Source organism: Microtus pennsylvanicus, chromosome 20 (genome assembly GCF_037038515.1).
Source record: "Microtus pennsylvanicus isolate mMicPen1 chromosome 20, mMicPen1.hap1, whole genome shotgun sequence".
Classification (NCBI taxonomy): domain Eukaryota; kingdom Metazoa; phylum Chordata; class Mammalia; order Rodentia; family Cricetidae; genus Microtus; species Microtus pennsylvanicus.
The window spans coordinates 9,469,626-9,492,116 of NC_134598.1; the positions used below are offsets into that span (position 1 = coordinate 9,469,626).

Consider the following 22,491-nt stretch of genomic DNA (forward strand, 5'->3'; position numbering starts at 1 on the left):
ATATGCTGTGTGTGTGCTGTTGACACAGAGGATATGCTGTGTGTGCTGTTGACATAGAGGATATGCTGTGTGTGTGCTGTTGACATAGAGGATATGCTGTGTGTGCATGTGCATAGAGGATATGCTGTGTGTGTGCTGTTGACACAGAGGATATGCTGTGTGTGTTCTGTTGACATAGAGGATATGCTGTGTGTGCATGTGCATAGAGGATATGCTGTGTGTGTGCTGTTGACATAGAGGATATGCTGTGTGTGTGCTGTTGACACAGAGGATATGCTGTGTGTGTGCTGTTGACACAGAGGATATGCTGTGTGTGTGCTGTTGACATAGAGGATATGCTGTGTGTGTGCTGTTGACATAGAGGATATGCTGTGTGTGTGCTGTTGACACAGAGGATATGCTGTGTGTGCTGTTGACAGAGGATATGCTGTGTGTGCTGTTGACATAGAGGATATGCTGTGTGTGTGCTGTTGACACAGAGGATATGCTGTGTGTGTGCTGTTGACATAGAGGATATGCTGTGTGTGCTGTTGACACAGAGGATATGCTGTGTGTGTGCTGTTGACATAGAGGATAGGCTGTGTGTGCTGTTGACACAGAGGATATGCTGTGTGTGTGCTGTTGACACAGAGGATATGCTGTGTGTGCTGTTGACATAGAGGATATGCTGTGTGTGCTGTTGACATAGAGGATATGCTGTGTGTGCTGTTGACATAGAGGATATGCTGTGTGTGTGCTGTTGACACAGAGGATATGCTGTGTTGTGCTGTTGACATAGAGGATATGCTGTGTGTGCTGTTGACATAGAGGATATGCTGTGTGTGCTGTTGACATAGAGGATATGCTGTGTGTGTGCTGTTGACATAGAGGATATGCTGTGTGTGCTGTTGACATAGAGGATATGCTGTGTGTGTGCTGTTGACATAGAGGATATGCTGTGTGTGCTGTTGACACAGAGGATATGCTGTGTGTGTGCTGTTGACATAGAGGATATGCTGTGTGTGCATGTGCATAGAGGATATGCTGTGTGTGTGCTGTTGACATAGAGGATATGCTGTGTGTGCTGTTGACATAGAGGATAGGCTGTGTGTGCTGTTGACACAGAGGATATGCTGTGTGTGTGCTGTTGACACAGAGGATATGCTGTGTGTGCTGTTGACATAGAGGATATGCTGTGTGTGCTGTTGACATAGAGGATATGTTGTGTGTGCTGTTGACATAGAGGATATGCTGTGTGTGTGCTGTTGACACAGAGGATATGCTGTGTGTGTGCTGTTGACATAGAGGATATGCTGTGTGTGCTGTTGACATAGAGGATATGCTGTGTGTGTGCTGTTGACATAGAGGATATGCTGTGTGTGCATGTGCATAGAGGATATGCTGTGTGTGTGCTGTTGACATAGAGGATATGCTGTGTGTGTGCTGTTGACACAGAGGATATGCTGTGTGTGCTGTTGACATAGAGGATATACTGTGTGTGTGCTGTTGACATAGAGGATATGCTGTGTGTGCTGTTGACATAGAGGATATGCTGTGTGTGTGCTATTGACATAGAGGATATGCTGTGTGTGCTGTTGACACAGAGGATATGCTGTGTGTGTGCTATTGACATAGAGGATATGCTGTGTGTGCTGTTGACACAGAGGATATGCTGTGTGTGTGCTATTGACATAGAGGATATGCTGTGTGTGCTGTTGACATAGAGGATATGCTGTGTGTGCTGTTGACATAGAGGATATGCTGTGTGTGCTATTGACACAGAGGATATGCTGTGTGTGTGCTGTTGACATAGAGGATATGCTGTGTGTGCTGTTGACATAGAGGATATGCTGTGTGTGCTGTTGACATAGAGGATATGCTGTGTGTGCTATTGACACAGAGGATATGCTGTGTGTGTGCTGTTGACATAGAGGATATGCTGTGTGTGCTGTTGACACAGAGGATATGCTGTGTGTGTGCTGTTGACATAGAGGATATGCTGTGTGTGTGCTGTTGACATAGAGGATAGGCTTTATGTGTGCTGTTGACATTTTTTTGTGGTATGTTATTATATCTCTTTGGTTTCTGGTATCTGTTGTTCAAATATAAAGGATCTTTGGATCAAACACAAAGAAACAGAAAATAATTTTGTGTTATTCACTTAACCCAGTGCCAAGCCAACTCAAACATCTTTTGTTCTGGAGACTGGCATCACCCGAGGTCTAGGCCCAGGGTGGAGAAGGAAAGAGTTCGACCTTCCCAACCCTCTCCATCATCTGTTTTCCTTACTGCTTTGGAATTTCCCCAGTTATAACTCCTTTCTTCCCTAGACAGGTTCTAAGCTTCTGACAGCCCTGTACCCTTCCCAGACAGTGGGACCCAGACCCTCTGTCCTATCCATGTTAACTAGGAGATGATGTTCCCTCGACAATTAATATTTAAAATTGTTAATACCTGCTCATGGAAGTTAAGGAAATTTTTAAAAAGAAACAAGTGTTTCTTCCGCTTTCTTTTCTAGTTCCTGCTAACTTGGCAGGTGAGTCACAAAAGTCACTCTCTCACCCTCAGAGGACGGTCGCCCCACCCTCCTCTCATGTAGCAACTTGGTCACTTTTCCAAAAATAAAGGCAGGGATTAGGATTGGCTGTTCCCGGAACAACTGTTGAGGTTTATTAATACCAGTTCACCTCTAGGCCTGAACGTTAATTCTGCCACTATAATGCTAGATAAAACCATAACTCCAGGAAACTCTTTGTCTCCCACTGAAATGATGGCTTTCGGGTCCCCTGAGGTTTACCGGGTTCTGTTTGGGAAGATGCACACAAGCATGAGGGAGCAGTGAGGCTTGTCAACAGGCTCCCTCACGGTGACACAGCAGCACGGACAGTGTGGAGTGCACACGGGAACAGCCTCTCAGCCTCTACTGCCTCATTTCTAAGGGTTTCAAAGCTGAGAATATTCTCCTCCGCTCCAGAAAGATCTTCCTCTCCCTTGACAAAAAGAAGGTGGGGTGAGGAGCCAAGATACTGATTTCTGTCCTGTGATTTTGACTTCATTTCTTTTCCATAGATTTGGTCCCTGATGGTAAGGAAGAAGCCCTATCAGTTTTCAGTTTTCTCTCTCGGTGATCTAAAAAAAAAAAAAAAATCTAAACAAAAAGCGAAAACCAATTCTGCCAGACATAAATGTCATCTGCTTGTATTTATGTGGTTTGCTCTGCCCAATCGACCTTTCTGCCCAGGTTTAATGATGCCACTTAAAAAGCCATTCACATGTCCCCTCTCCTTTCTTAGCTCTCAAGCTGAAATTGATTTCCTTATTCAGCCCCCTTTTCCCTCTTCCGCCCGCTCTCAGCCCAGGCTCCTTCCCCAGCCCGGTGACAGGGAAGTGCTATCACTGGGCAGTGGAATTTTTTTTTTTTTGGCCATGTCCATTAAGAAGTAGGGACGGTTCAGCAGTTAACAGATGCCACCTGCTTTTGGCTCGAGGAGAAGCATAAAATCAGCTCATCAGTTGAGTGCTGTGTCCTCGGTTGAGTGAAGGAACAGTGCTCCAGGCCAGCGGGGGAGGACTGAGTATGGAGAGTTGAGAGCAGAGGCTGCAGCTAAGACTCCTGGCTGTATTTTATTGTTGTTGCTGGCATCAGAGAAGATAATATAAGGACTTCTTTTTCTTCCTCGCCTTGAGCTCCCGATAGCTCCTTATGTCTGTGTTGGTATTAGGAGATGCTTCCTCTGTCCCGCCTGTGCCCACCTTCCCTAGCCCAGGGCGTTAGGCTCTGATTATGAGCTGCCTCTAGAAAAGCTGTAGATTTGATTATTTTTGTGGTGGCCCCTTGGGTGCATTGAGGAGTTTGAATAAAGTCAGTTGCAGTGTTGTTGGTAGAGGGTGGTAGAGTGCTGATATGAAGCCAGGGAGCCCGAGCAGCTGTAGTAAAGGAGAGTTGTTAGGGATGCACAGGGCACCACACTGTGATGTCCCATGGCCCTCTGCCAGCCACACTGATGAATGTGTTGCTCGCTTTGGAGCAGGGCATAGGAAGATAGCAGCCTATTGCACTAACTATTCGTGCTCTCTGATTTAATAAACCCTAGATAGTGGGATACGCAAATTGGCCAGAGAAACGGATCAGATTGCTCTCTGAGACCTCCTGTCTTTTTTCTTTTACTGAACTATGACCAATACTACCTGAGCAAGCACTCTCCTTCCAGCATGGCTAGTACCCAGAGACTGTAGCATTTCCCATCGTAGAGGCAATGGCAGCCCCAAAGTACCAGACCATGAAAAGCGCAGCATTGCAGCTTCTGAGCTGGTAATCCCATTTTTTCACCACTATCCACGCCAGCTCAGCCCCAGCAAGAATACGGCCTGAAAGGTCAGAAGAAAACTATCACGCTGTGTAATCCCCTATGTAGAACCAGAGCCCTCCCTGTTCCTCCCAGTGGGGACTGTCCATCAAACTGCTTCTCCCTGACTCAACCTTCTTTTTCCACAAGGAAGATTGGACCTTTCCCTCCTCCACCTTGTCAGTAGAAAAAACTATCTGGCTACAGTACCAGAACCTCACAGTCATATCCAGCTGTGCTATATTGGCTAAATTGCCAGTATAGCCTTCAGAAGGTTCTGGCCCTGCCATCATCTTTCTGGCTACCCTCCTGTCTCAGTTTTCCTACACTAGTCCCCTCCCTTTATCACCTTGTTATCCAGTGTAAGTATAAGGTAAGCTCTACAAAGTACCAGTCCTATCTCAGCATCTCCAGGATAGAGTCCAAATATCCTTCCAGAATGCACCTCAGACTCTGCTCTCAACTCTTTGCTTAACGTCCGAGTTGTTAATAAACTGTCCTTTCTAGGGGGACAGTGACCAGGCTTGTTTGTTGTACACTCAGTGTGCAGTGGAAGGAGGAAGGACTGGCGCATAGCAATAAATGCTTGTTAAAGACGCTTCTTATCTCTTAGTGTTTTTCCTGCAATGTGGTTATATCTTAGCACCTCATGTCTACAAACTGTGCCCTCTACTGGAATGGTTCCTCCCTTCACCAGCTGGTGACCACAGAGTACTTTGTGGGTCCACTTAGTGAAGCTGTGAGCATTCATCTTCTCCAGAGCAATTCAACTTTGCTGGCTTACCCTCAGTCCTTTCCAGAAAAACTTGCTTATATCAGCAGCCCTGGACCACACCCTAGACTAGAGCTCATGCTGTGTGCAGACATTTCAGCAGTCTGACCTGGGTATTTGGGAATACTCAGTTTTGACCAGTGGAGTGGTTTTTCTGACAATCATAACAAACTGCCCCACCAGGTGAAGGGCAGGAGAATATTGGCATCTGGTCTCATCTCTCTTCCACTCAAACTTCCACTGGTTGGGGAGAGAGTCTGAGGCCAGATCAGAAGCCATCTCAGATGCCTGGCAAGACACAGTTGGAGTGGCCCTGAAGCAAGTGGGTGGGTTTGCTGCTGGCTTTCCACTCAGAGTTAACTGTGCTCCCAGAATAGTTTGAATTCCCAACAACTGCTTTCTTTGTGCTACTCAGGAGTGTCACCTTCTGGACCAGGTGTGGTGGTCATGCAACTGAATGTCCCTAATGGACCTCAGACCCCCCAGAATCCATCTATGGTCCAGTGGAGTCACTGCAAATATTACAATGTGGACCAGCGAGGTCAGAAGCCTGGGGACCTGTATAGTCCTGAAGGTAATCCCCAGGTAAGTCCTTCACTCTTGTCTTAGGAAGAAACCTTATATCATTGCACACCTCATTTATAGTTTCTCTGGATCTTTAGCTGGAGAAACATGAGAATATCAAAGTGTATCCTCTTTCCAGGACATCAGACCATGCTTAGAGCATGTTTAAAATGGAGAATCCTGGGATGAGTGTTGCTCAGTTGTTGACCTCAAGCCTTGTGCATATGCGGTTCTGGGCTGGGGTAGATGGCATCTACAGGACAGTATCCAAGCTGGGCGGTAGTGGCGCACACCTTTAACATCAGTACGCAGGAGGTAGAGACAAGCGGATCTCTGTGTGTTCGAGGCCAGCCTGGTCTACAGAGTGAGTTTCAGGACAGCCAGAGCTACACAGAGAAACCTTGCCCCCCCCCCAAAAAAAAGCAAAACAAAAAAAATAATACCCAAAATTGACCTCTAGCATGACCTTCACAGATATGCATATATACATGTACATACACAAACATGTACATATATGTCAGGGACCCCACAAGCTTCACAGCCTGCAGGAAACGATCTGAGCAAGGTGAAGAATGAAACTCGAGTCAAAACCACTTTTTCAAGCACTGGGTCAGAACATCCAGAGTTTGACCTCAGGGTTTATTTTTCTTACAAAATTAAACACAGTAAAACTTAGGGGGCTGGAGAGATGGCTCAGAGGTTAAGAGCATTGCCTGCTCTTCGAAAGGTCCTGAGTTCAATTCCCGGCAACCACATGGTGGCTCACAACCATCTGTAATGAGGTCTGGTGCCCTCTTCTGGCCTGCAAGCATACACAGAGAAAGAATATTGTATACATAATAAATAATAAATATTAAAAAAAATAATAAAGTAAAACTTAGGGAAGAGGTTTCTGCATGGCAGTTACCACAACAGAGATTTAGGTATAGCCGCGTGTAAACTCCCAGGCTGGGTAGCAAGCACCTGTGACCTTTACAATAAATAAGAGTGAGTTCTGTTGACTGATGAACAGTGCTCAGGGCAAGGACCTTAGGAGAAAGAGTCTGTAATGAGCATAAGGACAGGTTCTGCCGATGGGGGAGGCACATGGAGCCTTTTTAAAGGATGGTTAGAGTCACTGAAAGACAAGGTCCGGGGTGAGGGCCTAAACAGTGCTCAGGATATTGGAGATCCAGGAAGGCTGACTCTGTAGAATAGCACAAGATCACCAGGGGGTCATACAGAACCCACTCCAGCCTTCCAGGTGATCAGACGTCAGTCATTTTCTTCTTTTGAAGAATCTGGTTTCTCTAATACTTTCTTTAAGCTGTGCCTCCTACACAGACAAAACAAGGGAGTGGTTTATCGAAAGTGGATACTAAGAATACAAACTTGGGCTATCAGGCAGGTGAGTGCTTTGGTGCTTGCCCAGCACAGCTGAAGCCCTGGGTTTGATCTCTCATGCTAGAAATAAGGATAGTTATAGCAACACAAACTAGGGAACAGGAAGATGCTTTGGACAGCAATCTGGCTTTGGGCAGTTGATACAAGACTCCTTGTTTCTTGAGAGTAGTAAATTGGAGGCCCTGGGACACACCAAGGTGAGTGTGCGTGTGAAAGAGAGAGGGAGGGAGTGACATGTGCTCTTCTCTTTCACAGGCCAACGCACAATTGGGCAACAGCCCCGTCACATCTCCTACCCAGTCTCCAGCACCCTCTCCTGTCACCAGCCTCAGCAACGTCTGCACTGGACTTGGTCCCCTGCCTGTCCTCACGCCATTCCCCCGGGCTGGGGGTCCTGCACAGGGTAGGGAGTTAGGTGGAGGTGGGCTGCTGTGGACCTTACACTCACCGTCCATCCCAGGGTAGCAGCGGGTGGGCAGTAGAGCTGCCACCACAGCAGAGGACACCCACCCTCCTGTTGCTCCAGCCTCCTGCACACACTGGCTGTCTGCTCCCAAGTGGAGGAAAGAGAGGAAAGAAATTCCCTTTCCACTGGAAAAGAATGCAGCCCAGCAGCAGTGCTGGACCAGAGAGCTGGGGATGTGAGCTGCATCAGAACAGTGTGGGGCTGTCTGCTTCAGAGTTTCTAGGTGGGTGGTGTGCCATCGCCAAATTTGAGGCCAGCTCGATCTACAAAGCAAGTTCCAGAACAGCTAGAGCTGTTACACAGAGGAACCCTGTCTCAGGAAAGAAAGAAAAGAAAATATTTACAAAATTTTATTTTTTAGTTAGGCGATGGTGGCACATGCCTTCAATCCCAGCACTCAGGAGGCAAAGGCAGGTGGATCTCTGTGAGTTCGAGGCCAGCCTGGTCTACAAGAGCTAGTTCCAGGACAGGCTCCAAAGCTGCAGAGAAACCCTGTCTTGAAAAACAAAACACAAATGAACAAGAAAAGTATTATTTATGTGTGTGCCTATGTGAGTTTATGTGTATCTTGAACTAGAGTTACGGACAGTTGTGAGATACTGATGTGGGTGCTGGGAGCCATGTGCTCCGCAGGAGCAGAAAGTGTTCTTAGCTGGTGAACCATCTCTCCAGCTCCAAGATGAGTGATTCTTTAGAGGCAACACTGATTTTCAGTTAAAGCTCTGGGTTCCAGTTCCAGGACAAACTAGATTTGTGATGTTGAACAAGTTACTAAAACTTAGAAGTAGATTTTAATTTTCTCATCCCTAAAATGGGGATAAACATGCATAAGATGGAAATAGTCTTGTTGCTTTTTGCTTTGTCTGTCACAAGTAATCTAAAAATAAGATGTTTAAAACTTTGAAATATTCCTAAATGAATCATTCTGTGAGTAGTAAGCTTCACGACACTCAGTTTGTCCCAGGCCTTGTGCAAGTGTTCTACACACCGTGTTCATTTAGCTGTTCAACAACACCGAAGAGAGGAACCCCAGCACCGCCATTTCCCGTTAGAGTCCGTGTGTTGGCTGGCATCAGTTCTGAGTGTGTTCTCTTTCCCACCGCCACTCTGCACTGCCTCTCCCGTGGGCAGAAGCTTGAGCGCCTGGAGATGAGGGCAACCGTAGAGGAGATGAAGGCATTAGTAAGGCTCGAGGTTCTTCCTCAGCCATTTCCCTTTTCTTGAGACTCTCACTGTGCCGGGCTGGCCTCAGTCTCCCAAGTGCTAGAATAGCAGGCATGTACCATTACACCTGACTCCCTTGACCATTTCCCTAGGGTCTCTGATGGACAGAACTCCAGGTGAAGTGATCTAAAGCCCTACTAAGAGTTTAGGAAGACACACAGCTCTTCGTTTTGTTTTGTTTTTCTGAGACAGGGTCTTACTATGTAGCTATGGCTGTCCTGGAACTCTCCATGGAGACCAAGCAGATCTGCCTGCCTCTGCCGAGTGCTGGGATTAAAGGTGTGTGCTACCACATAGGGTACCACAACTCTTAAATTAGTTACAGGTACTCCCATCATAGCAAAGGTAGGTAGAAACAATATGTATTGTTGCTATTTCTCACCAAAGCCCCTTGAAGTCTCATAATAGACATACCGTGAAACTCCAACTCCTAAAGCACCTGTTGTTACCCCTAGGTGATGGGCGCTATTCCCTATTGGGTCAGCCATTACAATACAATCTGTCCATCTGCCCTCCCTTGCTCCATGGCCAGTCAACTTACACCGTGCACCAGGTGAGCATATCCATCATTGGGGGCTTCAGACTTCCTTCCCTTCTCATCTGGGCCCCCGTCTGTGAGCCATCAGCTTCAACCAGTTGGGTGGACACAGGAGAAAACACAGTATGGACAAAGCAAAAGGAGTTTTCCCTGACTCCTGTGCTCATGGCTCCCACCTCAGGGCCAAGAGGGAGAGGCTTTATGTCTCAGTTGCCACTCCCTGGGGAGGTAGGGTCCTCAGGGGCAGACATTGGGACCCAAAGCGATAAGTGTTGTTCCCTTGGGATGAGAGTTGTGTTTGATGTTGAAGGGACAGAGCGGACTGAAGCACGGAAACCGAGGCAAGAGGCAAGCGCTCAAGTCTGCCTCCACTGACCTGGGCACAGCAGATGTTGGTGAGTAGCCGGTCTCATTGCCACCCCAGTATAGTGGGAAAACTGGCATGGAGTGAGGGGAACTATGAGGGAATAGAGTCATCTTTGCCCACAAACTGTATGAAGTGTGTGTGTCTTGAGGCTGAGTATCCTAGACACTGTCAGAGCAGTGATGGAGCAGCTGTGTCCTGATCTAGGACACCTCCCTTTGCTCACCCTAGACCGCAGGCCTTCCATGCCAGGCATACAAAGCCTTTGCAAAAGAGTCCACGTTCAGGCCGGGCGATGGTGGCGCACGCCTTTAATCCCAGCACTTGGGAGGCAGAGGCAGGCGGATCTCTGTGAGTTCGAGACCAGCCTGGTCTACAGAGCTAGTTCCAGGACAGGCTCCAAAGCCACAGAGAAACCCTGTCTCAAAAAAAAAAAAAAAAAAAAAAAGTCCACGTTCTGCAGCTGTTGCCTAAAGGAGAGAAAGGGACGGGAAGTCTCTGTTGAGGCCATCCTATGGAAGGGAGGGAACTGTTGTTGAGACCAGTCTATGGGATGGAGGGGAACTGTTGTTGAGGCCAGCCTATGGAAGAGAGGGAACTGTTGTTGAGACCAGCCTATGGGATGGAGGGGAACTGTTGTTGAGGCCAGCCTATGGAAGAGAGGGAACTGTTGTTGAGACCAGCCTATGGAAGGGAGGGAACTGTTGTTGAGACCAGCCTATGGAAGGGAACTGTTGTTGAGACCAGCCCATGGAGGGGAACTGTTGTTGAGACCAGCCTATGGAGGGGAACTGTTGTTGAGACCAGCCTATGGAGGGGAACTGTTGTTGAGGCCAGCCTATGGAGGGGAACTGTTGTTGAGGCCAGCCTATGGAGGGGAACTGTTGTTGAGACCAGCCTATGGAGGGGAGGGAACTGTTGTTGAGAACAGCCTATGGAGGGGAGGGAACTGTTGTTGAGAACAGCCTATGGGATGGAGGGGAACTGTTGTTGAGACCAGCCTATGGAGGGGAGGGAACTGTTGTTGAGAACAGCCTATGGAGGGGAGGGAACTGTGGATCTTACTCCAGGCTGACCCACCAAGCGTCTCACCAACAGAACTGCATTTCACAGCACTGACACCCTGGGAGGCAGTGGAGTTGTAGGTGCCCAGATCAGAAACCCAAAGTTTTAATTCTCAGTCCTTCTGAATATCTCTGGGTTAGAGAGACGAAGGTTTTTTTTCTTTGTGGCTGCCCCGACCCCCACCCAGAGTCTCCATGGGGTTAAGTTGGGTTGATTTGGAGAGGCTAAATGGAGAAGGTAGAAGTTTGAGGGCTTTTTGTACACAGGCTTGGTCAGTGGCTCTGCCAGGCCACTGTGTATAGTCCTTGCTCCATGTCTCACAACCTTCATCTCTCCTCCCCTCTCAGTGCTGGGAAGAGTGCTGGAGGTGACGGACCTCCCTGAAGGAATCACCCGGACGGAGGCAGACAAACTCTTCACCCAGCTTGCCATGTCTGGCGCCAAGATCCAGTGGCTTAAGGATGCTCAGGGGCTGCCTGGTGCAGGAGGGGGGGACAACAGTGGGACTGCAGAGAATGGACGCCACTCGGACCTCGCTGCCTTGTACACCATAGTGGCCGTATTTCCCAGCCCGCTGGCCGCCCAGAATGCCTCCCTTCGCCTCAACAACTCTGTGAGTCGCTTCAAACTTCGAGTGGCCAAAAAGAACTACGACCTGAGGATCCTGGAGCGAGCTAGCTCCCAATAAATGGAAGGCAGGAGGGACTGGCACGGTAGGAGTGGGGGCCAAGCAGAGGGAGCCCAGGCAGACCGACTGGGCCAGAGCCTGCCACCTTACGGCTGAAGAGAGAAGCAGACAGATTCTCACACCGGCATGGGACTCCTTTCCACTTCCTTGCCATGGGTCCCTCTTTTCCCTGTTGGTTCCTTCTGTTTTCCTCTCCTTCCCATCCTCTGCTACCATTTTTTTTATCTCTTCTCCCACCATGGAATTGATTTCTTCCATATTTTTTGGTCAAGTAGAATTGAGAGGGTCCCGCACTCTCCTCTTCTCCGTTTCCTCACCGTCCCAGTCCCCTTTCCTCTCTGGTCTTCATGAATATATTTATATGGACAGAATTAAGAAAAGTACATTGATTTCCCCATTCTCTCACTTCCCCCATCTTGTCTCCCCAAAACCCACAGAGTTAAAACTTGGGACCCCCACCCCCAGAACACTGTACATTGTTTGTCTGAGGTTTGTGCCACTGTAACAGACACAGTATTCAATTGCACACACAGGTGTTTGCTGGGGGTGTCCACTGCACATTTTATTTAATCTGGTTTCTGTTTGTTCGGGGAGTTGCTGGGGAGGGAGGTTGGTTTTGTTTATAAATATAAAAAAAGCAAAAACCTGTCACTGGGCATCAATCACTGTTTCTCTATTGACAGTTGGTATGGGTTGGGTTAGAGGCTCTGAGCAGGTCCAGTTCCACAACTGCTGGAAGGGTTTTTCGTAGTTTAGGATGATTTCCCTGGTGTGTGCACAGAGATTTTCCCAACCTCTTCCTTCCTGCCCCTCCTCTTTCCTGCACACAATTCTCAGACTGCAGGCTGCCTTCATCGGGCTCACTCCTCCTCACCTGTGGGCCTTTGTGTCCATATCCGAGGGGCCTCTTGCCCATTATAGCCTTGCTGTGGAGCCGGGCGAGTCAGGTCGAGACACTGGCCTCATTTCTGTTCACCTGGTCTGCTGACACACCCTTCAGGGATGGGGAAATGGCACCTTTAATCCTAAAAGCAGAGCATTAGGTTCTTGGCAGAAACACATATGGATGTTGCTTACAATAAAACCAACTGAACTTGCAGTGCCAAGCTGTATCAAGGTAGCACACTTACCTTCCTTGCAGCTGACAGAACTGAAAACAGAAACCACCACTTGCAGGTGGAGTTGACTGGAGAGTCTTCAAGCCATCTCAGTGCTACAGCCCAACAGCAGAGACGTTAGAGAGCTGAGAGCCATCCAGCACTCTCCCCCCCCCCCGTGTGTGTGTGTGTGTGTGTGTGTGTGTGTGTGTGTGTGTGTGTGTGTGTTTTGAGGCAGGACTCCGGTTTTGAGCATGGTGACACATACTATCCTGTAATCACAGTGCTCAGGAAGCAGACAAGCAAAACTCTATGAGTTTAAGACCAGCTTGAACATAGCAGGTTCCAGAACAACCAGGGCTACATAATGCAACTTTCTTTTTTTTAATATTTATTTATTATGTATACAATATTCTCTCTGTCTGTATGCCTGCAGGCCAGAAGAGGGCACCAGACCCCATTACAGATGGTTGTGAGCCACCATGTAGTTGCTGGGAATTGAACTCAGGACCTTTGGAAGAGCAGGCAGTGCTCTTAACCTCTGAGCCATCTCTCCAGCCCCCTGCAACTTTCTTAAAAACAAACAAAATCCACACTCCATTGCAACCTTGACTTGGCTGTCCTCCAGGATTTTGCAGCCATGTCATAGCTCACACACAGACTAGAGAAAGCTGTGCCTGAGAATGTAACCTTCCCCTAACCTGTCAGCCCCTATGGGACTATCAAGAGTTGAGAGGTGGAATTTCAATTAAAATGGTTAAAACTGCCAGGTGGTGATGGTGTGTGTCTTTAATCCCAGCACTCGGGAGGCAGTCAGGTGGATCTCTGTGAGTTCAAGGCCAGCCTGGCACTACAGAGTGAGTATCAGGGCATCCAGGGCTACACAGAGAAACCCTGTCTTTAAAAAAAAAAAAAAAAAAAAACTCTAAGGCTTGGCTATTTGAACTTTAGAGCATACAGTTCTCATGGGGGAGGGAACATTATTTACAGATGATAAAAACTCACTTTATGGCCTTCAAAGTGGGTAAATGCTTGCTCCCAAGACGAGGGGTGAACTGACTCTGGGAAGTTGTCCTTTGATCACCGCTCAGGTCAGGCGATACACAACACATAGTTTAAACATATAAGTCAATGTTAGCCGGGCAGTGGTGGCACACGCCTTTAATCCCAGCACTCGGGAGGCAGAGGCAGGCGGATCTACAAGAGCTAGTTCCAGGACAGGTTCCAAAGCTACAGAGAAACCCTGTCTCAGAAAACCAAAATATATGTATATAATTATATATATTTACGGCCAAACAGCAGGGACATTGGAGCTCTCAGAGCCATCCAGCACTCTTTTTCTCTCTCTGTGTGTGAATGTATGCTTGAATTAACCCTTCTATAGAAGGCAACTGGGTTGGTGAGGTTGGCTAATAGCAGAAGAGGTGCTGTATGCAAGCCTCATCTGCTTCAGTTCCTGCATACCATGATGTGGCAGGAAAGAACTGACTGAAGAGTTCTCAGACCACACCCCTGCGCTCCTGCGTGCATTCAGAAAGAGAAGACCACAGACAGCGGCCAAATGCCCAGGGTCAACTGTCATCTGCTCCTTTGACTATTTTTATAATATAAGTGGTTTGCCCACATGTGTATATATGTGCACTCTGTGTGTGCTTGATGCCTACACAGGCCAGAAGAAGGTGTGGAGCCTTCAGAACTAGAGTTACAGACAGCTGATGTGTGGGCGCCCAGAACAACCCAGGTCCTCTGGGCGAGAAGCTGTGTCATTTCTCCAGGTCCATAGCTTTTGGGTTTTGCCATCTTTTTTAGTAACTCTTACAGTCTCCTCTCCTTGAGGATAGAATTTTAGGGGAAAGAGGTGCCCTGTGCATGTGAGAAAGAAGCTCAGTAGTTCACCATACTCTGCTCGGCTGTGGAGTATGATGCAGTCTCGCGTGGTTGACTGAGTTCTGATTCACACCCTCTTCTCAGCTCCCAGCACCCGGGAGGCAGGGGCAGGCGGATCTCTGTGAATTTGAGGCCAGCCTGCTCTACAAAGCAAGTTCCAGGACAGGCTCCAAAGCGACACAGAGAAACCCTGTCTCGCAAACAAAAAAAGGAAGCAAAATGTAAGCAAGTAACGGAAATGGGCTTAGAATTGAAAGGTTCTTGGAACATTAGGGGAAAAGGTATGGAGAAGTCACCGTCAGACATGGGAACTCACATGAGCGCGTGTGGAGAGCAGAAGCCCCTTTCCTGCTGCAGTTACAGCACATGGTTAGCACGGCAAAACCCTGGGTTCTCTGGTACTTGGAGTGGGGTAAGGTGCTGCAGTGTTGGGTAGAAAATACGCCTTCCCGATTAGCCAGTGCCGACCTGCTCAGTGTAAACACTCAGAGGAGCAGCTATGGGGGATGGGGGAGGGGAGGAGGCAGGGTCCAGTCCTGCCCAGACCTCCTGGTTCCAATTTCTGCCTGTCAGCTGTGCTCTCAGCTGTCCACTGTCCTCCAGCCCTGTCATTTCAGCTCGGCCACCACGGTGAGAGGCTAGGAGGCCTACCAATACTGGCTGTGAGTCCAGAAGGTGCTGGGGGCTTAGCCCTGGCGGAAGAGGACTAGCTCTCCCCCAGCACCACCATCAAGATCTTAGGGACCCTCTTTCCACACTGACCTGACTTAGGGAGTCTAAAGTAAGTCGCTTCTTCATCTTTTTGTTCCCTGAGTCTGTTCGGCTTCCCCCTTGCTCTTGTAATCTGTGAATAGTTTGAATTTTCAAAGTGTAATTGTTCTACTTCAAGATGAGTCAAGATTGGAGAAGGAGTAGGGTGTGGTGGGGTCCAGAGGATGGAGCAGTAAGGGAAGGAAAGGCTCATATTACTCTGAAAACCAAAATAGCAGAGACCCGAGGCAGCCAGGACAGAACTAGGCACCAGGCCCCCAAGGCTCCGAGAGGCAGGGAGAGCATATCTCCGGACACACCTTCAGACGTATAGGAGCAAGGATGCAGCTCAAACCTCCTGAAGCCAGGAGAAGGTGTGTATTGCATCAACCACAAGTGTGTGTAGGACAGTGGTTCTCAACATATAAGCGGTCGCATGCACGATCTCCTGCATCTCAGGCATTACGATTTATAACTAGCAAGATTACAGTTATGAAGTGCAGTGAAATGATTCTATGGTTGGGGTATTAAAGTGTCGCAGCACTGGGAAGATTGAGAACCACTGCTGTAGGGGAGCGCCGAAGCCAACAGCCTTGAGTGGCGTATTGGATTTGTGGACTGGGACTGCTCCTTGTCATGGGAAGGTAGGTGTCAGTCTAAGGACCTGGAACTACGTGGGAAGTCTTCCGCCTCTGGACATTTTTTTCAGGACCTCCATAGGATCTGTTCACAAGTTCTAGCAAAAGCTCCCCTTGGGTCTGCCCCACTGTGCACAGCAGGAATACAGGAATAGAACAGGCAGTCGGGTTAGATCTCATAGTGGGCTCCAACCTCTTGCAGGATGACAGAAAAGGAGGTACTGGAGTCCCCTAAGCCCCCCTTCCCAGCAGAAACTCCACAAAGTGGGGTGAGTCTGGACCACTGATCCCTGGGGGCAGGGATGTTGGAGGGGCCGGGAAGCCTTGGCAGGTAAAGAAAACTGCTTGAGTAGAACCCGCTTGCGTATGGCTCCTTTGTTGTTGGGCTAGCCAACACTGCAGCCCCAATCCACTAATCCAGGGACACTGCTGAGAAAGTGACCGTCATTTAACATTGAGTTTCCTTCACCCCCTCCCTCAGCTACAACGACTGAAGCAGATATTCAAGAAGGGCTCTCCAGAGACAACTGAGATGGAGCCTCCCCCAGAGCCCCAGGCCAATGGAGAGGCAGTGGGAGCTGGGGGCGGGCCCATCTACTATATCTATGAGGAAGAAGAGGAAGAGGAGGAGGAGGAGGAACCACCCCCAGAACCTCCTAAGCTTGTCAATGACAAGCCCCACAAATTCAAAGATCACTTCTTCAAGAAACCCAAGTTCTGTGATGTCTGTGCCCGGATGATTGTGCGTGAGTCTTGAAGGGAAATAGAGACAGTAAGAAAGAAGGCTTAGGGGTGGGAGAGGACTTACGGAAGCTGTGTGTGTAACGGACACACTGTGGCAGGATTCACGCCAGGAAAATAGTGAGATTAATAGTGTAGGGTGTCAGGAGAGGGCAGACTGAGCAACGGTGAAGTAGCTGAGTAGCCACAGGGCTCCAAAGGAAAAGGGGAATCCAGAACCTTACTCAAATGTTCTCCCCCCACAAGTCAATAACAAATTTGGGCTCCGCTGTAAGAACTGCAAAACCAACATCCATGAACATTGTCAGTCCTACGTGGAGATGCAGAGATGCTTCGGCAAGATCGTGAGTAACAAGGCCCTGGGGAGCAAGAAACGTAGAAGAGGCACAGGCCATCAACTACTTGGTGACCCCTAAAGCCATCCCACACATTTCCCTGCTTCCCCTTCTCTGCCCAGCTCTGAGCACTCGCGAGGGAGGGGATTCTGGACCCTGCCTCGCTACTCCTAATGCTTTCCCCATCCCATCCTGCAGCCGCCTGGTTTCCATCGTGCCTATAGCTCCCCACTCTACAGCAACCAACAGTACGCTTGTGTCAAAGATCTCTGTAAGTGCGCATATACGACCTGAGGGAGTGGGCAAGTCTCAGACTGTTTCACACCTCCTCGGAAAGTAAATTCTGAAATAGAATCATTCTGTTTCCATAGTTCTCCCTCAGTCTAGGTTTGGTTTTGGTTTTGGTTTTTCGAGACAGGGTTTCTCTGGGTAGCTTTGGAGCCTGTCCTGGAACTAGCTCTTGTAGACCAGGCTGGTCTCGAACTCACAGAGATCCACCTGCCTCTGCCTCCCGAGTGCTGGGATTAAAGGCGTGTATTTTTACAGCCATTTTTGGATGCACCGACTGGTCTTGATGCATAGCTGAGTGAGCAAGGACCTGAGTGAGCAAGGACTGCAAATGGCCAGGGGTAGAGAGAAGAAACCGTAGTCTGTTCCCTTTGAACCGTTCCTAAGCAAGAACAAGGATGCTAGCCTGTTTGCACCCTGCTACAGAGCGATGCCATACTCGGGGCCAGCCCATGAGCTATGGATACCCCCGGACAAGTTCCTAGTTTGGCAACCCTTAAAAGTATATCTGCCAGGCGGCGGTGGTGCACGCCTTTAATCCCAGCACTTGGGAGGCAGAGGCAGGCGGATCTCTGTGAGTTCGAGGCCAGCCTGGTCTACAAGAGCTAGTTCCAGGACAGGAACCAAAAGCTACGGAGAAACCCTGTCTCAAAAAAAAAAAAAAGTATAAAGTATATTCCATATGTAGCCAGGGCTACATAGTGAGACCCTCTTGAAAAAGAAAACATATGTATTCGCTGAAAAAAACTGCTGAGATGTATTTGGTGGAGAAACTAAACTCCATAAAAGAGTATGGGTTCAAAAAGAATGTGCTGGTGGCAACGCCCCGGCCTGAACAAAAGCCAGCAGTATAATAATACTCTCCTGGAAGGAGTCCCACCACAAGGCCTTCCCAGAGTGTTTTAGAACCCTTTATAGATGGGTGAGCCAGGCATTACACAGCTGGCCCTTCCCTGTTCTCCGTCTCCAACCCCCAACAAGTCCCCGTGAGAATCCACCGACTCCCAGATGCCCCTTGAGAGATCTCTCCCAGCCCTCCTTTGCCTTTCCAATGATGCATTCTTTCTCCTCCCACTCCACCAGCTGCTGCCAATCGCAATGACCCTGTGTTTGAAACCCTGCGCATCGGGGTGATCATGGCAAACAAGGAACGGAAGAAGGGACAGGCAGATAAGAAAAATGTGAGCACCCCATGTCCTCACAGAAGCCCGTTGTGGAAGCTCCACGGGACAGATCCTTTCCCCCTTGGGAAAACTGATAGAAGTTATGGGTCCTCTGCCCCAAATGGTGCTGCATAACCAAACAGAAACATTCCTGTGTGAAATTGTAGACTTTTTTTGGGGGGGGGGTGCTTTATATGCCTCACCAGGAAAAAAAAATTATGCCACAGGGCTGAGAATATAGTTCTGTGGTAGAGCGCTTGCCTAGTATGTATGCCTAGTAGGCACCCTGGTTCAATACCCAACATTGAAAAGCAAACTCCTCCAGACATAGAGCATGCTTCCCCAATTCTCTTCCAACACTGACGACTAAGTACCACAGAAGGCTAGGTCCCTGGCCTGGCACTGCGGGTAACAGAGGCAAGATCTGTGCATTTTGCATCTGAGAAAGAAAATTTGTCATCCCAAGTAGCTAAGGAATTCTAGAGGCAGCAGGTGTCTGTGAAGATCATCTGCTGTGACCTGTTCACCTTGTGGATGAGACAGGCATGAAAGTTACACTGGGCAAGGGCAGCCTCCTTGTCTTTCACAACAGAGTTGGTAATGCCAGAAATGTGCTTGCCTGGGCAGGCGATGAGTTTCTCTCTGGACAACCTTACAAACTATTATAGATGGTGTTAGTTAAAGCAATCCCAGTTCTGGGGTCTCTGTGGGTACCAGGCACGCACATGGCGCACAGACATATATGCAGCCGGAGCACTCATACACATAAAAAAACAATAAATAAAATCTTAGAGAGAGAGCATCGAGTGCTCTTTACCTCCCCGGATTTACCCAGACCCCGTCTCCGGGAGCCTAGACCAGCATCAGAGTCTCCTTGTAGCTAAGGATGATCTCGAACATTGATCCTCCTGCCTTCACTTCCCAGGTACTGGCATTACAGATACAGACCATCAAACCTGCTCTGTGTGATGGGAGGAGCACAACCAGGGCTTCCTGCCTGCTAGGCAAGCAGTCCACCAAGGAAACTATCTCTAACACATGTCCTGTCCCATTCTGCTTTAGGTGTCTTGCTATGTGCATAGCACAGGCTTCCTGTAACTTGCATTGTAGCCCAGCCTGTCCTTGAAGTCACAATCCTCCTACTTTAGCATCCTGGTGCTGGAACTGGAGGCATGCACAGCCTTGTCTGGCTCTCACAATGTGAAAGTCCAGCCTGGTGGTGGTGGTACATACCTTAAATCCCAGCACTCAAAGGAAGGCAGAGGCCTCTGTGAGTCTGAGGCTAGCCTGGTCTACAAAGTGAGTTCCAGGACAGCCAGGGCTGTTACACATAGAAACTCTGTCTTGAAAACATTAATATTAATAATTTGAAAGTTCCTAAGAGAAAATTTACTTTTCTTGTGGTAATAAATAAATAAATCTTATAGGAAACAAAACTAGAGATCTGATTTCAAAGTGGTTGATATAAAACTTGAGTACAGATAACAAATTTCAGTCAATTGAACTATGAGTTACGAGGCTGTTTCAGAAAAAAAAATCCATATTCTTAGGTTCTGTTCTCAAAGGGGAACTATGAAAACTGTTTCCAGACAGGTAAAGTGGTGCATGTCTGTAATCCTAGTGTGTGGGAGTTGGAGGCCAAGAGATCAGGAATTCAAGGTCACCAGCCACACAGGGAGCGTGAGGACAGCTGGACTGCAGGGACTCTGCCTCACAACAAAACAGGGAAACAGGAGACTGCTGTGCCCGGACTCCATGTCTTACACACGGCAGTGTTTTAATCAGACAGTATAATGAAGGGCCTGAAATCTGGATCACGGTGATTGGCTAAGAATCAGTGGGGAGGAAAAGCCAGGAAGCTATGTCTGCTGTCCTTAGATAGTTAAAGGGACTCTGTTTCACATTTAAAGCCCAAGAAGGCAACTTGAGACAAATAACTAAAAGATAACAGCGAAGCTGATATGAGCTTAATAAAAGGGGTTGAAAAAGAAAATCAACAGGGTTGAACTGCCTGGCATTAGCTGTGTTCAGGCATAGTGCAGGGGACAGACCTGCCAGCATGCTTCAGAAGGAATTCCTGCATCAGGCAGGTTCTTAGACTACTGTTTTCTCCAAGTATTCTCCCAGCGCTTAAATACTGTTGTTCTGTAACTCTCTGGCCTGTCTAGAGAGGTTCCCAAGACAGTACCTCTCTAATACTGGTGTCCCCTACAGCCTCTAGCAGCCATGATGGAGGAGGAGCCAGAGTCAGCCAGGCCAGAGGAAGGCAAGTCCCAGGATGGTGAGTACCAGCCCTCTCCACCCCAAGAGACGGCATGGAGTCAGTGTAGGCAGTGTAGGCAGGGGTTTGTGTGCAGTGTAGGCAGGTGGGCCCAGGTGGACAAGTCCTCCAGCAGACAGGGAGGGGGTGATGGATGCCCTCCGGAGGCAGAAGCCATTTCCCCCTATTTCCCACCCAAGGAAACAATGCAGAAAGGGACAAGAAGGCTGAGAAGAAAACACCGGATGACAAAGTGAGTCCCATCTACCTGTAGAATCCGGGTCCTCCTCCCAGACATCACTCCCAGATGTTCCCGCCACCCTCCACCCACTCTCCACGCTGAGACAGACACCCAAAGACCAATAAAGTGAAGGAGGTGTGGAGCTCATGGCCCGTCTTCCGCCCCCCAGCACAAGCAGCCCGGCTTCCAGCAGTCTCATTACTTTGTGGCTCTCTATCGGTTCAAAGCCTTGGAGAAAGATGATCTGGATTTCCCGTGAGAAGCATTCAAGGGAGGCGGGAGTGTGGGGAGCACGGAGGAGGAAGAGGTCGCTCTGGGAATGGCGAAGGGCGGGTGCCTTGGGCCGCTGTTTTGGAGCTGCGCCTGCAGCACAGCCAGGAACTGGTGTGTAATGTCAATCACAGAGAACTCTCCTTCCTGTCCCAGGCCAGGGGAGAAGATCACAGTTATTGACGACTCTAACGAGGAGTGGTGGCGGGTAAGACAACGGCTAGAGCTGAGGTGGGCTAAGGGTAGGCTCCTGAACCTGAGATCCTTAGCCTACCGACTCCCTTCTCTAGGGGAAAATCGGAGAGAAGGTCGGATTCTTCCCGCCAAACTTCATCATTCGGGTCCGGGCTGGAGAACGCGTGCATCGCGTAACCAGATCCTTTGTGGGGAACCGCGAGATTGGGCAGATCACTCTGAAGAAAGACCAGGTAGCTCGGGTACCCTAACCTAATCCCAGGCCTGATCGCACCGCCGCCATCCACACACCTGGGAGGTGCTAACCCTTTCGGGTAAACGCCCCGCTCTCGTCCTCTGTCCTTAATTTAGCTCCTGCTCCCCAACCCTCTCACTCCCTAGATCGTAGTGCAAAAAGGAGACGAAGTTGGCGGCTACGTCAAGGTCTACACCGGCCGCAAGGTGGGGCTGTTCCCCGCCGACTTTCTGGAGGAGATTTAGGTGAACTGGTGCCTGCTGGCGGGAGACACCTAGGCCTGGCTCTGGGCGGGGCCCAGTGCGGGCTGGGAGGGGAGAGGCAACTGGACTACTGAATGAGGAGGGGTGGAAAGGCCCACGAGCTTGACGATGTTTCTGGGGAGGGTCTGTCTCCCACTTCTCCTCCTGCCCAGGGCTTCGGATACCCGGTGCACTGGATAGCCGGCACCAATAAGACCCACACTTCAGCCCACCCAACCTTCAAGAGCTGGGGGGTGGGGTGCATATCCATAAAGAGGCGCCAAGGGGCTGAACTGTCAATGTTGTGAATTTATTAAAGTTTTTGACAGAAGTTAGAAAAGTTTGTCTTTTTTTCTTTTTCTTTCTTTCTTTCTTTTTTTCTTTTGGTTTTTCGAGACAGGATTTACTCGGTAGCTTTGGAGCCTTTCCTGGGAACTAGCTCTTGTAGACCAGGCTGACCTCGAACTCACAGAGATTCGTCTGCCTCTGCCTCCCCAGTGCTGGGATTAAAGGAGTGTCTTTTTAACTGCGGATGAAGAGAAGGCGTGTGGAGGGAGGAAGAATGTTCCCCGGCTGCCCCACTTCATATTGTCGGGTTATAGAAACCCATGACCGGTGGGAGTCGGAAGACTTGGACTCGCTACTCTAAGCTTCTGCTGGAAGAAAAGAGCCGGACTGGAAAGCCACCCCAGGGCCCCTGTGGCTGGGAGAATCGCTAGATATCTCCGCTAGGTCTTGGCCATTTAGCCCTTGCATTTCA

At 49.0% G+C, this 22,491-nt stretch overlaps 2 protein-coding genes across 30 annotated transcripts in view; both read left to right on the forward strand.

Moving 5' to 3' along the window:
* R3hdm2 (R3H domain containing 2) overlaps positions 1–12,488 on the forward strand; it is a 122,898-nt gene extending 110,410 nt beyond the window's left edge. For 17 of the 27 annotated variants that reach the window (XM_075954854.1, XM_075954827.1, XM_075954842.1 and 14 more), the window contains 5 exons: positions 5,513–5,682; positions 7,300–7,447; positions 9,190–9,287; positions 9,583–9,667; positions 11,049–12,037. In XM_075954854.1, coding sequence (XP_075810969.1) covers positions 5,513–5,682; positions 7,300–7,447; positions 9,190–9,287; positions 9,583–9,667; positions 11,049–11,389 — 842 coding nt within the window. In that variant the 3' untranslated portion in view covers positions 11,390–12,037. Of the gene's footprint in view, positions 1–5,512; positions 5,683–7,299; positions 7,448–9,189; positions 9,288–9,582; positions 9,668–11,048 lie in introns of all 27 variants that reach the window. The other 10 variants (XM_075954839.1, XM_075954831.1, XM_075954843.1 and 7 more) reach the window with 2 other exon arrangements.
* Positions 12,489–14,955: 2,467 nt separating this feature from the next.
* On the forward strand, positions 14,956–22,057 carry Stac3 (SH3 and cysteine rich domain 3). Of its 3 annotated transcripts, XM_075954523.1 has the most exons (13): positions 14,956–15,154; positions 15,657–15,767; positions 15,964–16,030; positions 16,243–16,507; positions 16,749–16,846; positions 17,036–17,108; positions 18,209–18,306; positions 20,503–20,569; positions 20,749–20,801; positions 20,959–21,044; positions 21,216–21,267; positions 21,350–21,487; positions 21,636–22,057. In XM_075954523.1, the coding sequence occupies exons 2-13, from the start codon at positions 15,760–15,762 to the stop codon at positions 21,732–21,734; spliced, it is 1,104 nt and encodes a 367-aa protein (XP_075810638.1). In that variant the 5' UTR covers positions 14,956–15,154; positions 15,657–15,759; the 3' UTR covers positions 21,735–22,057. The 3 variants fall into 3 exon arrangements, with proteins under 3 accessions (XP_075810638.1, XP_075810640.1, XP_075810639.1); XM_075954524.1 differs by lacking the exon at positions 15,657–15,767 and having other exon boundaries at positions 14,957–15,154; XM_075954525.1 differs by lacking the exons at positions 15,657–15,767; positions 15,964–16,030.
* The last annotated feature ends 434 nt before the right edge of the window (positions 22,058–22,491 follow it).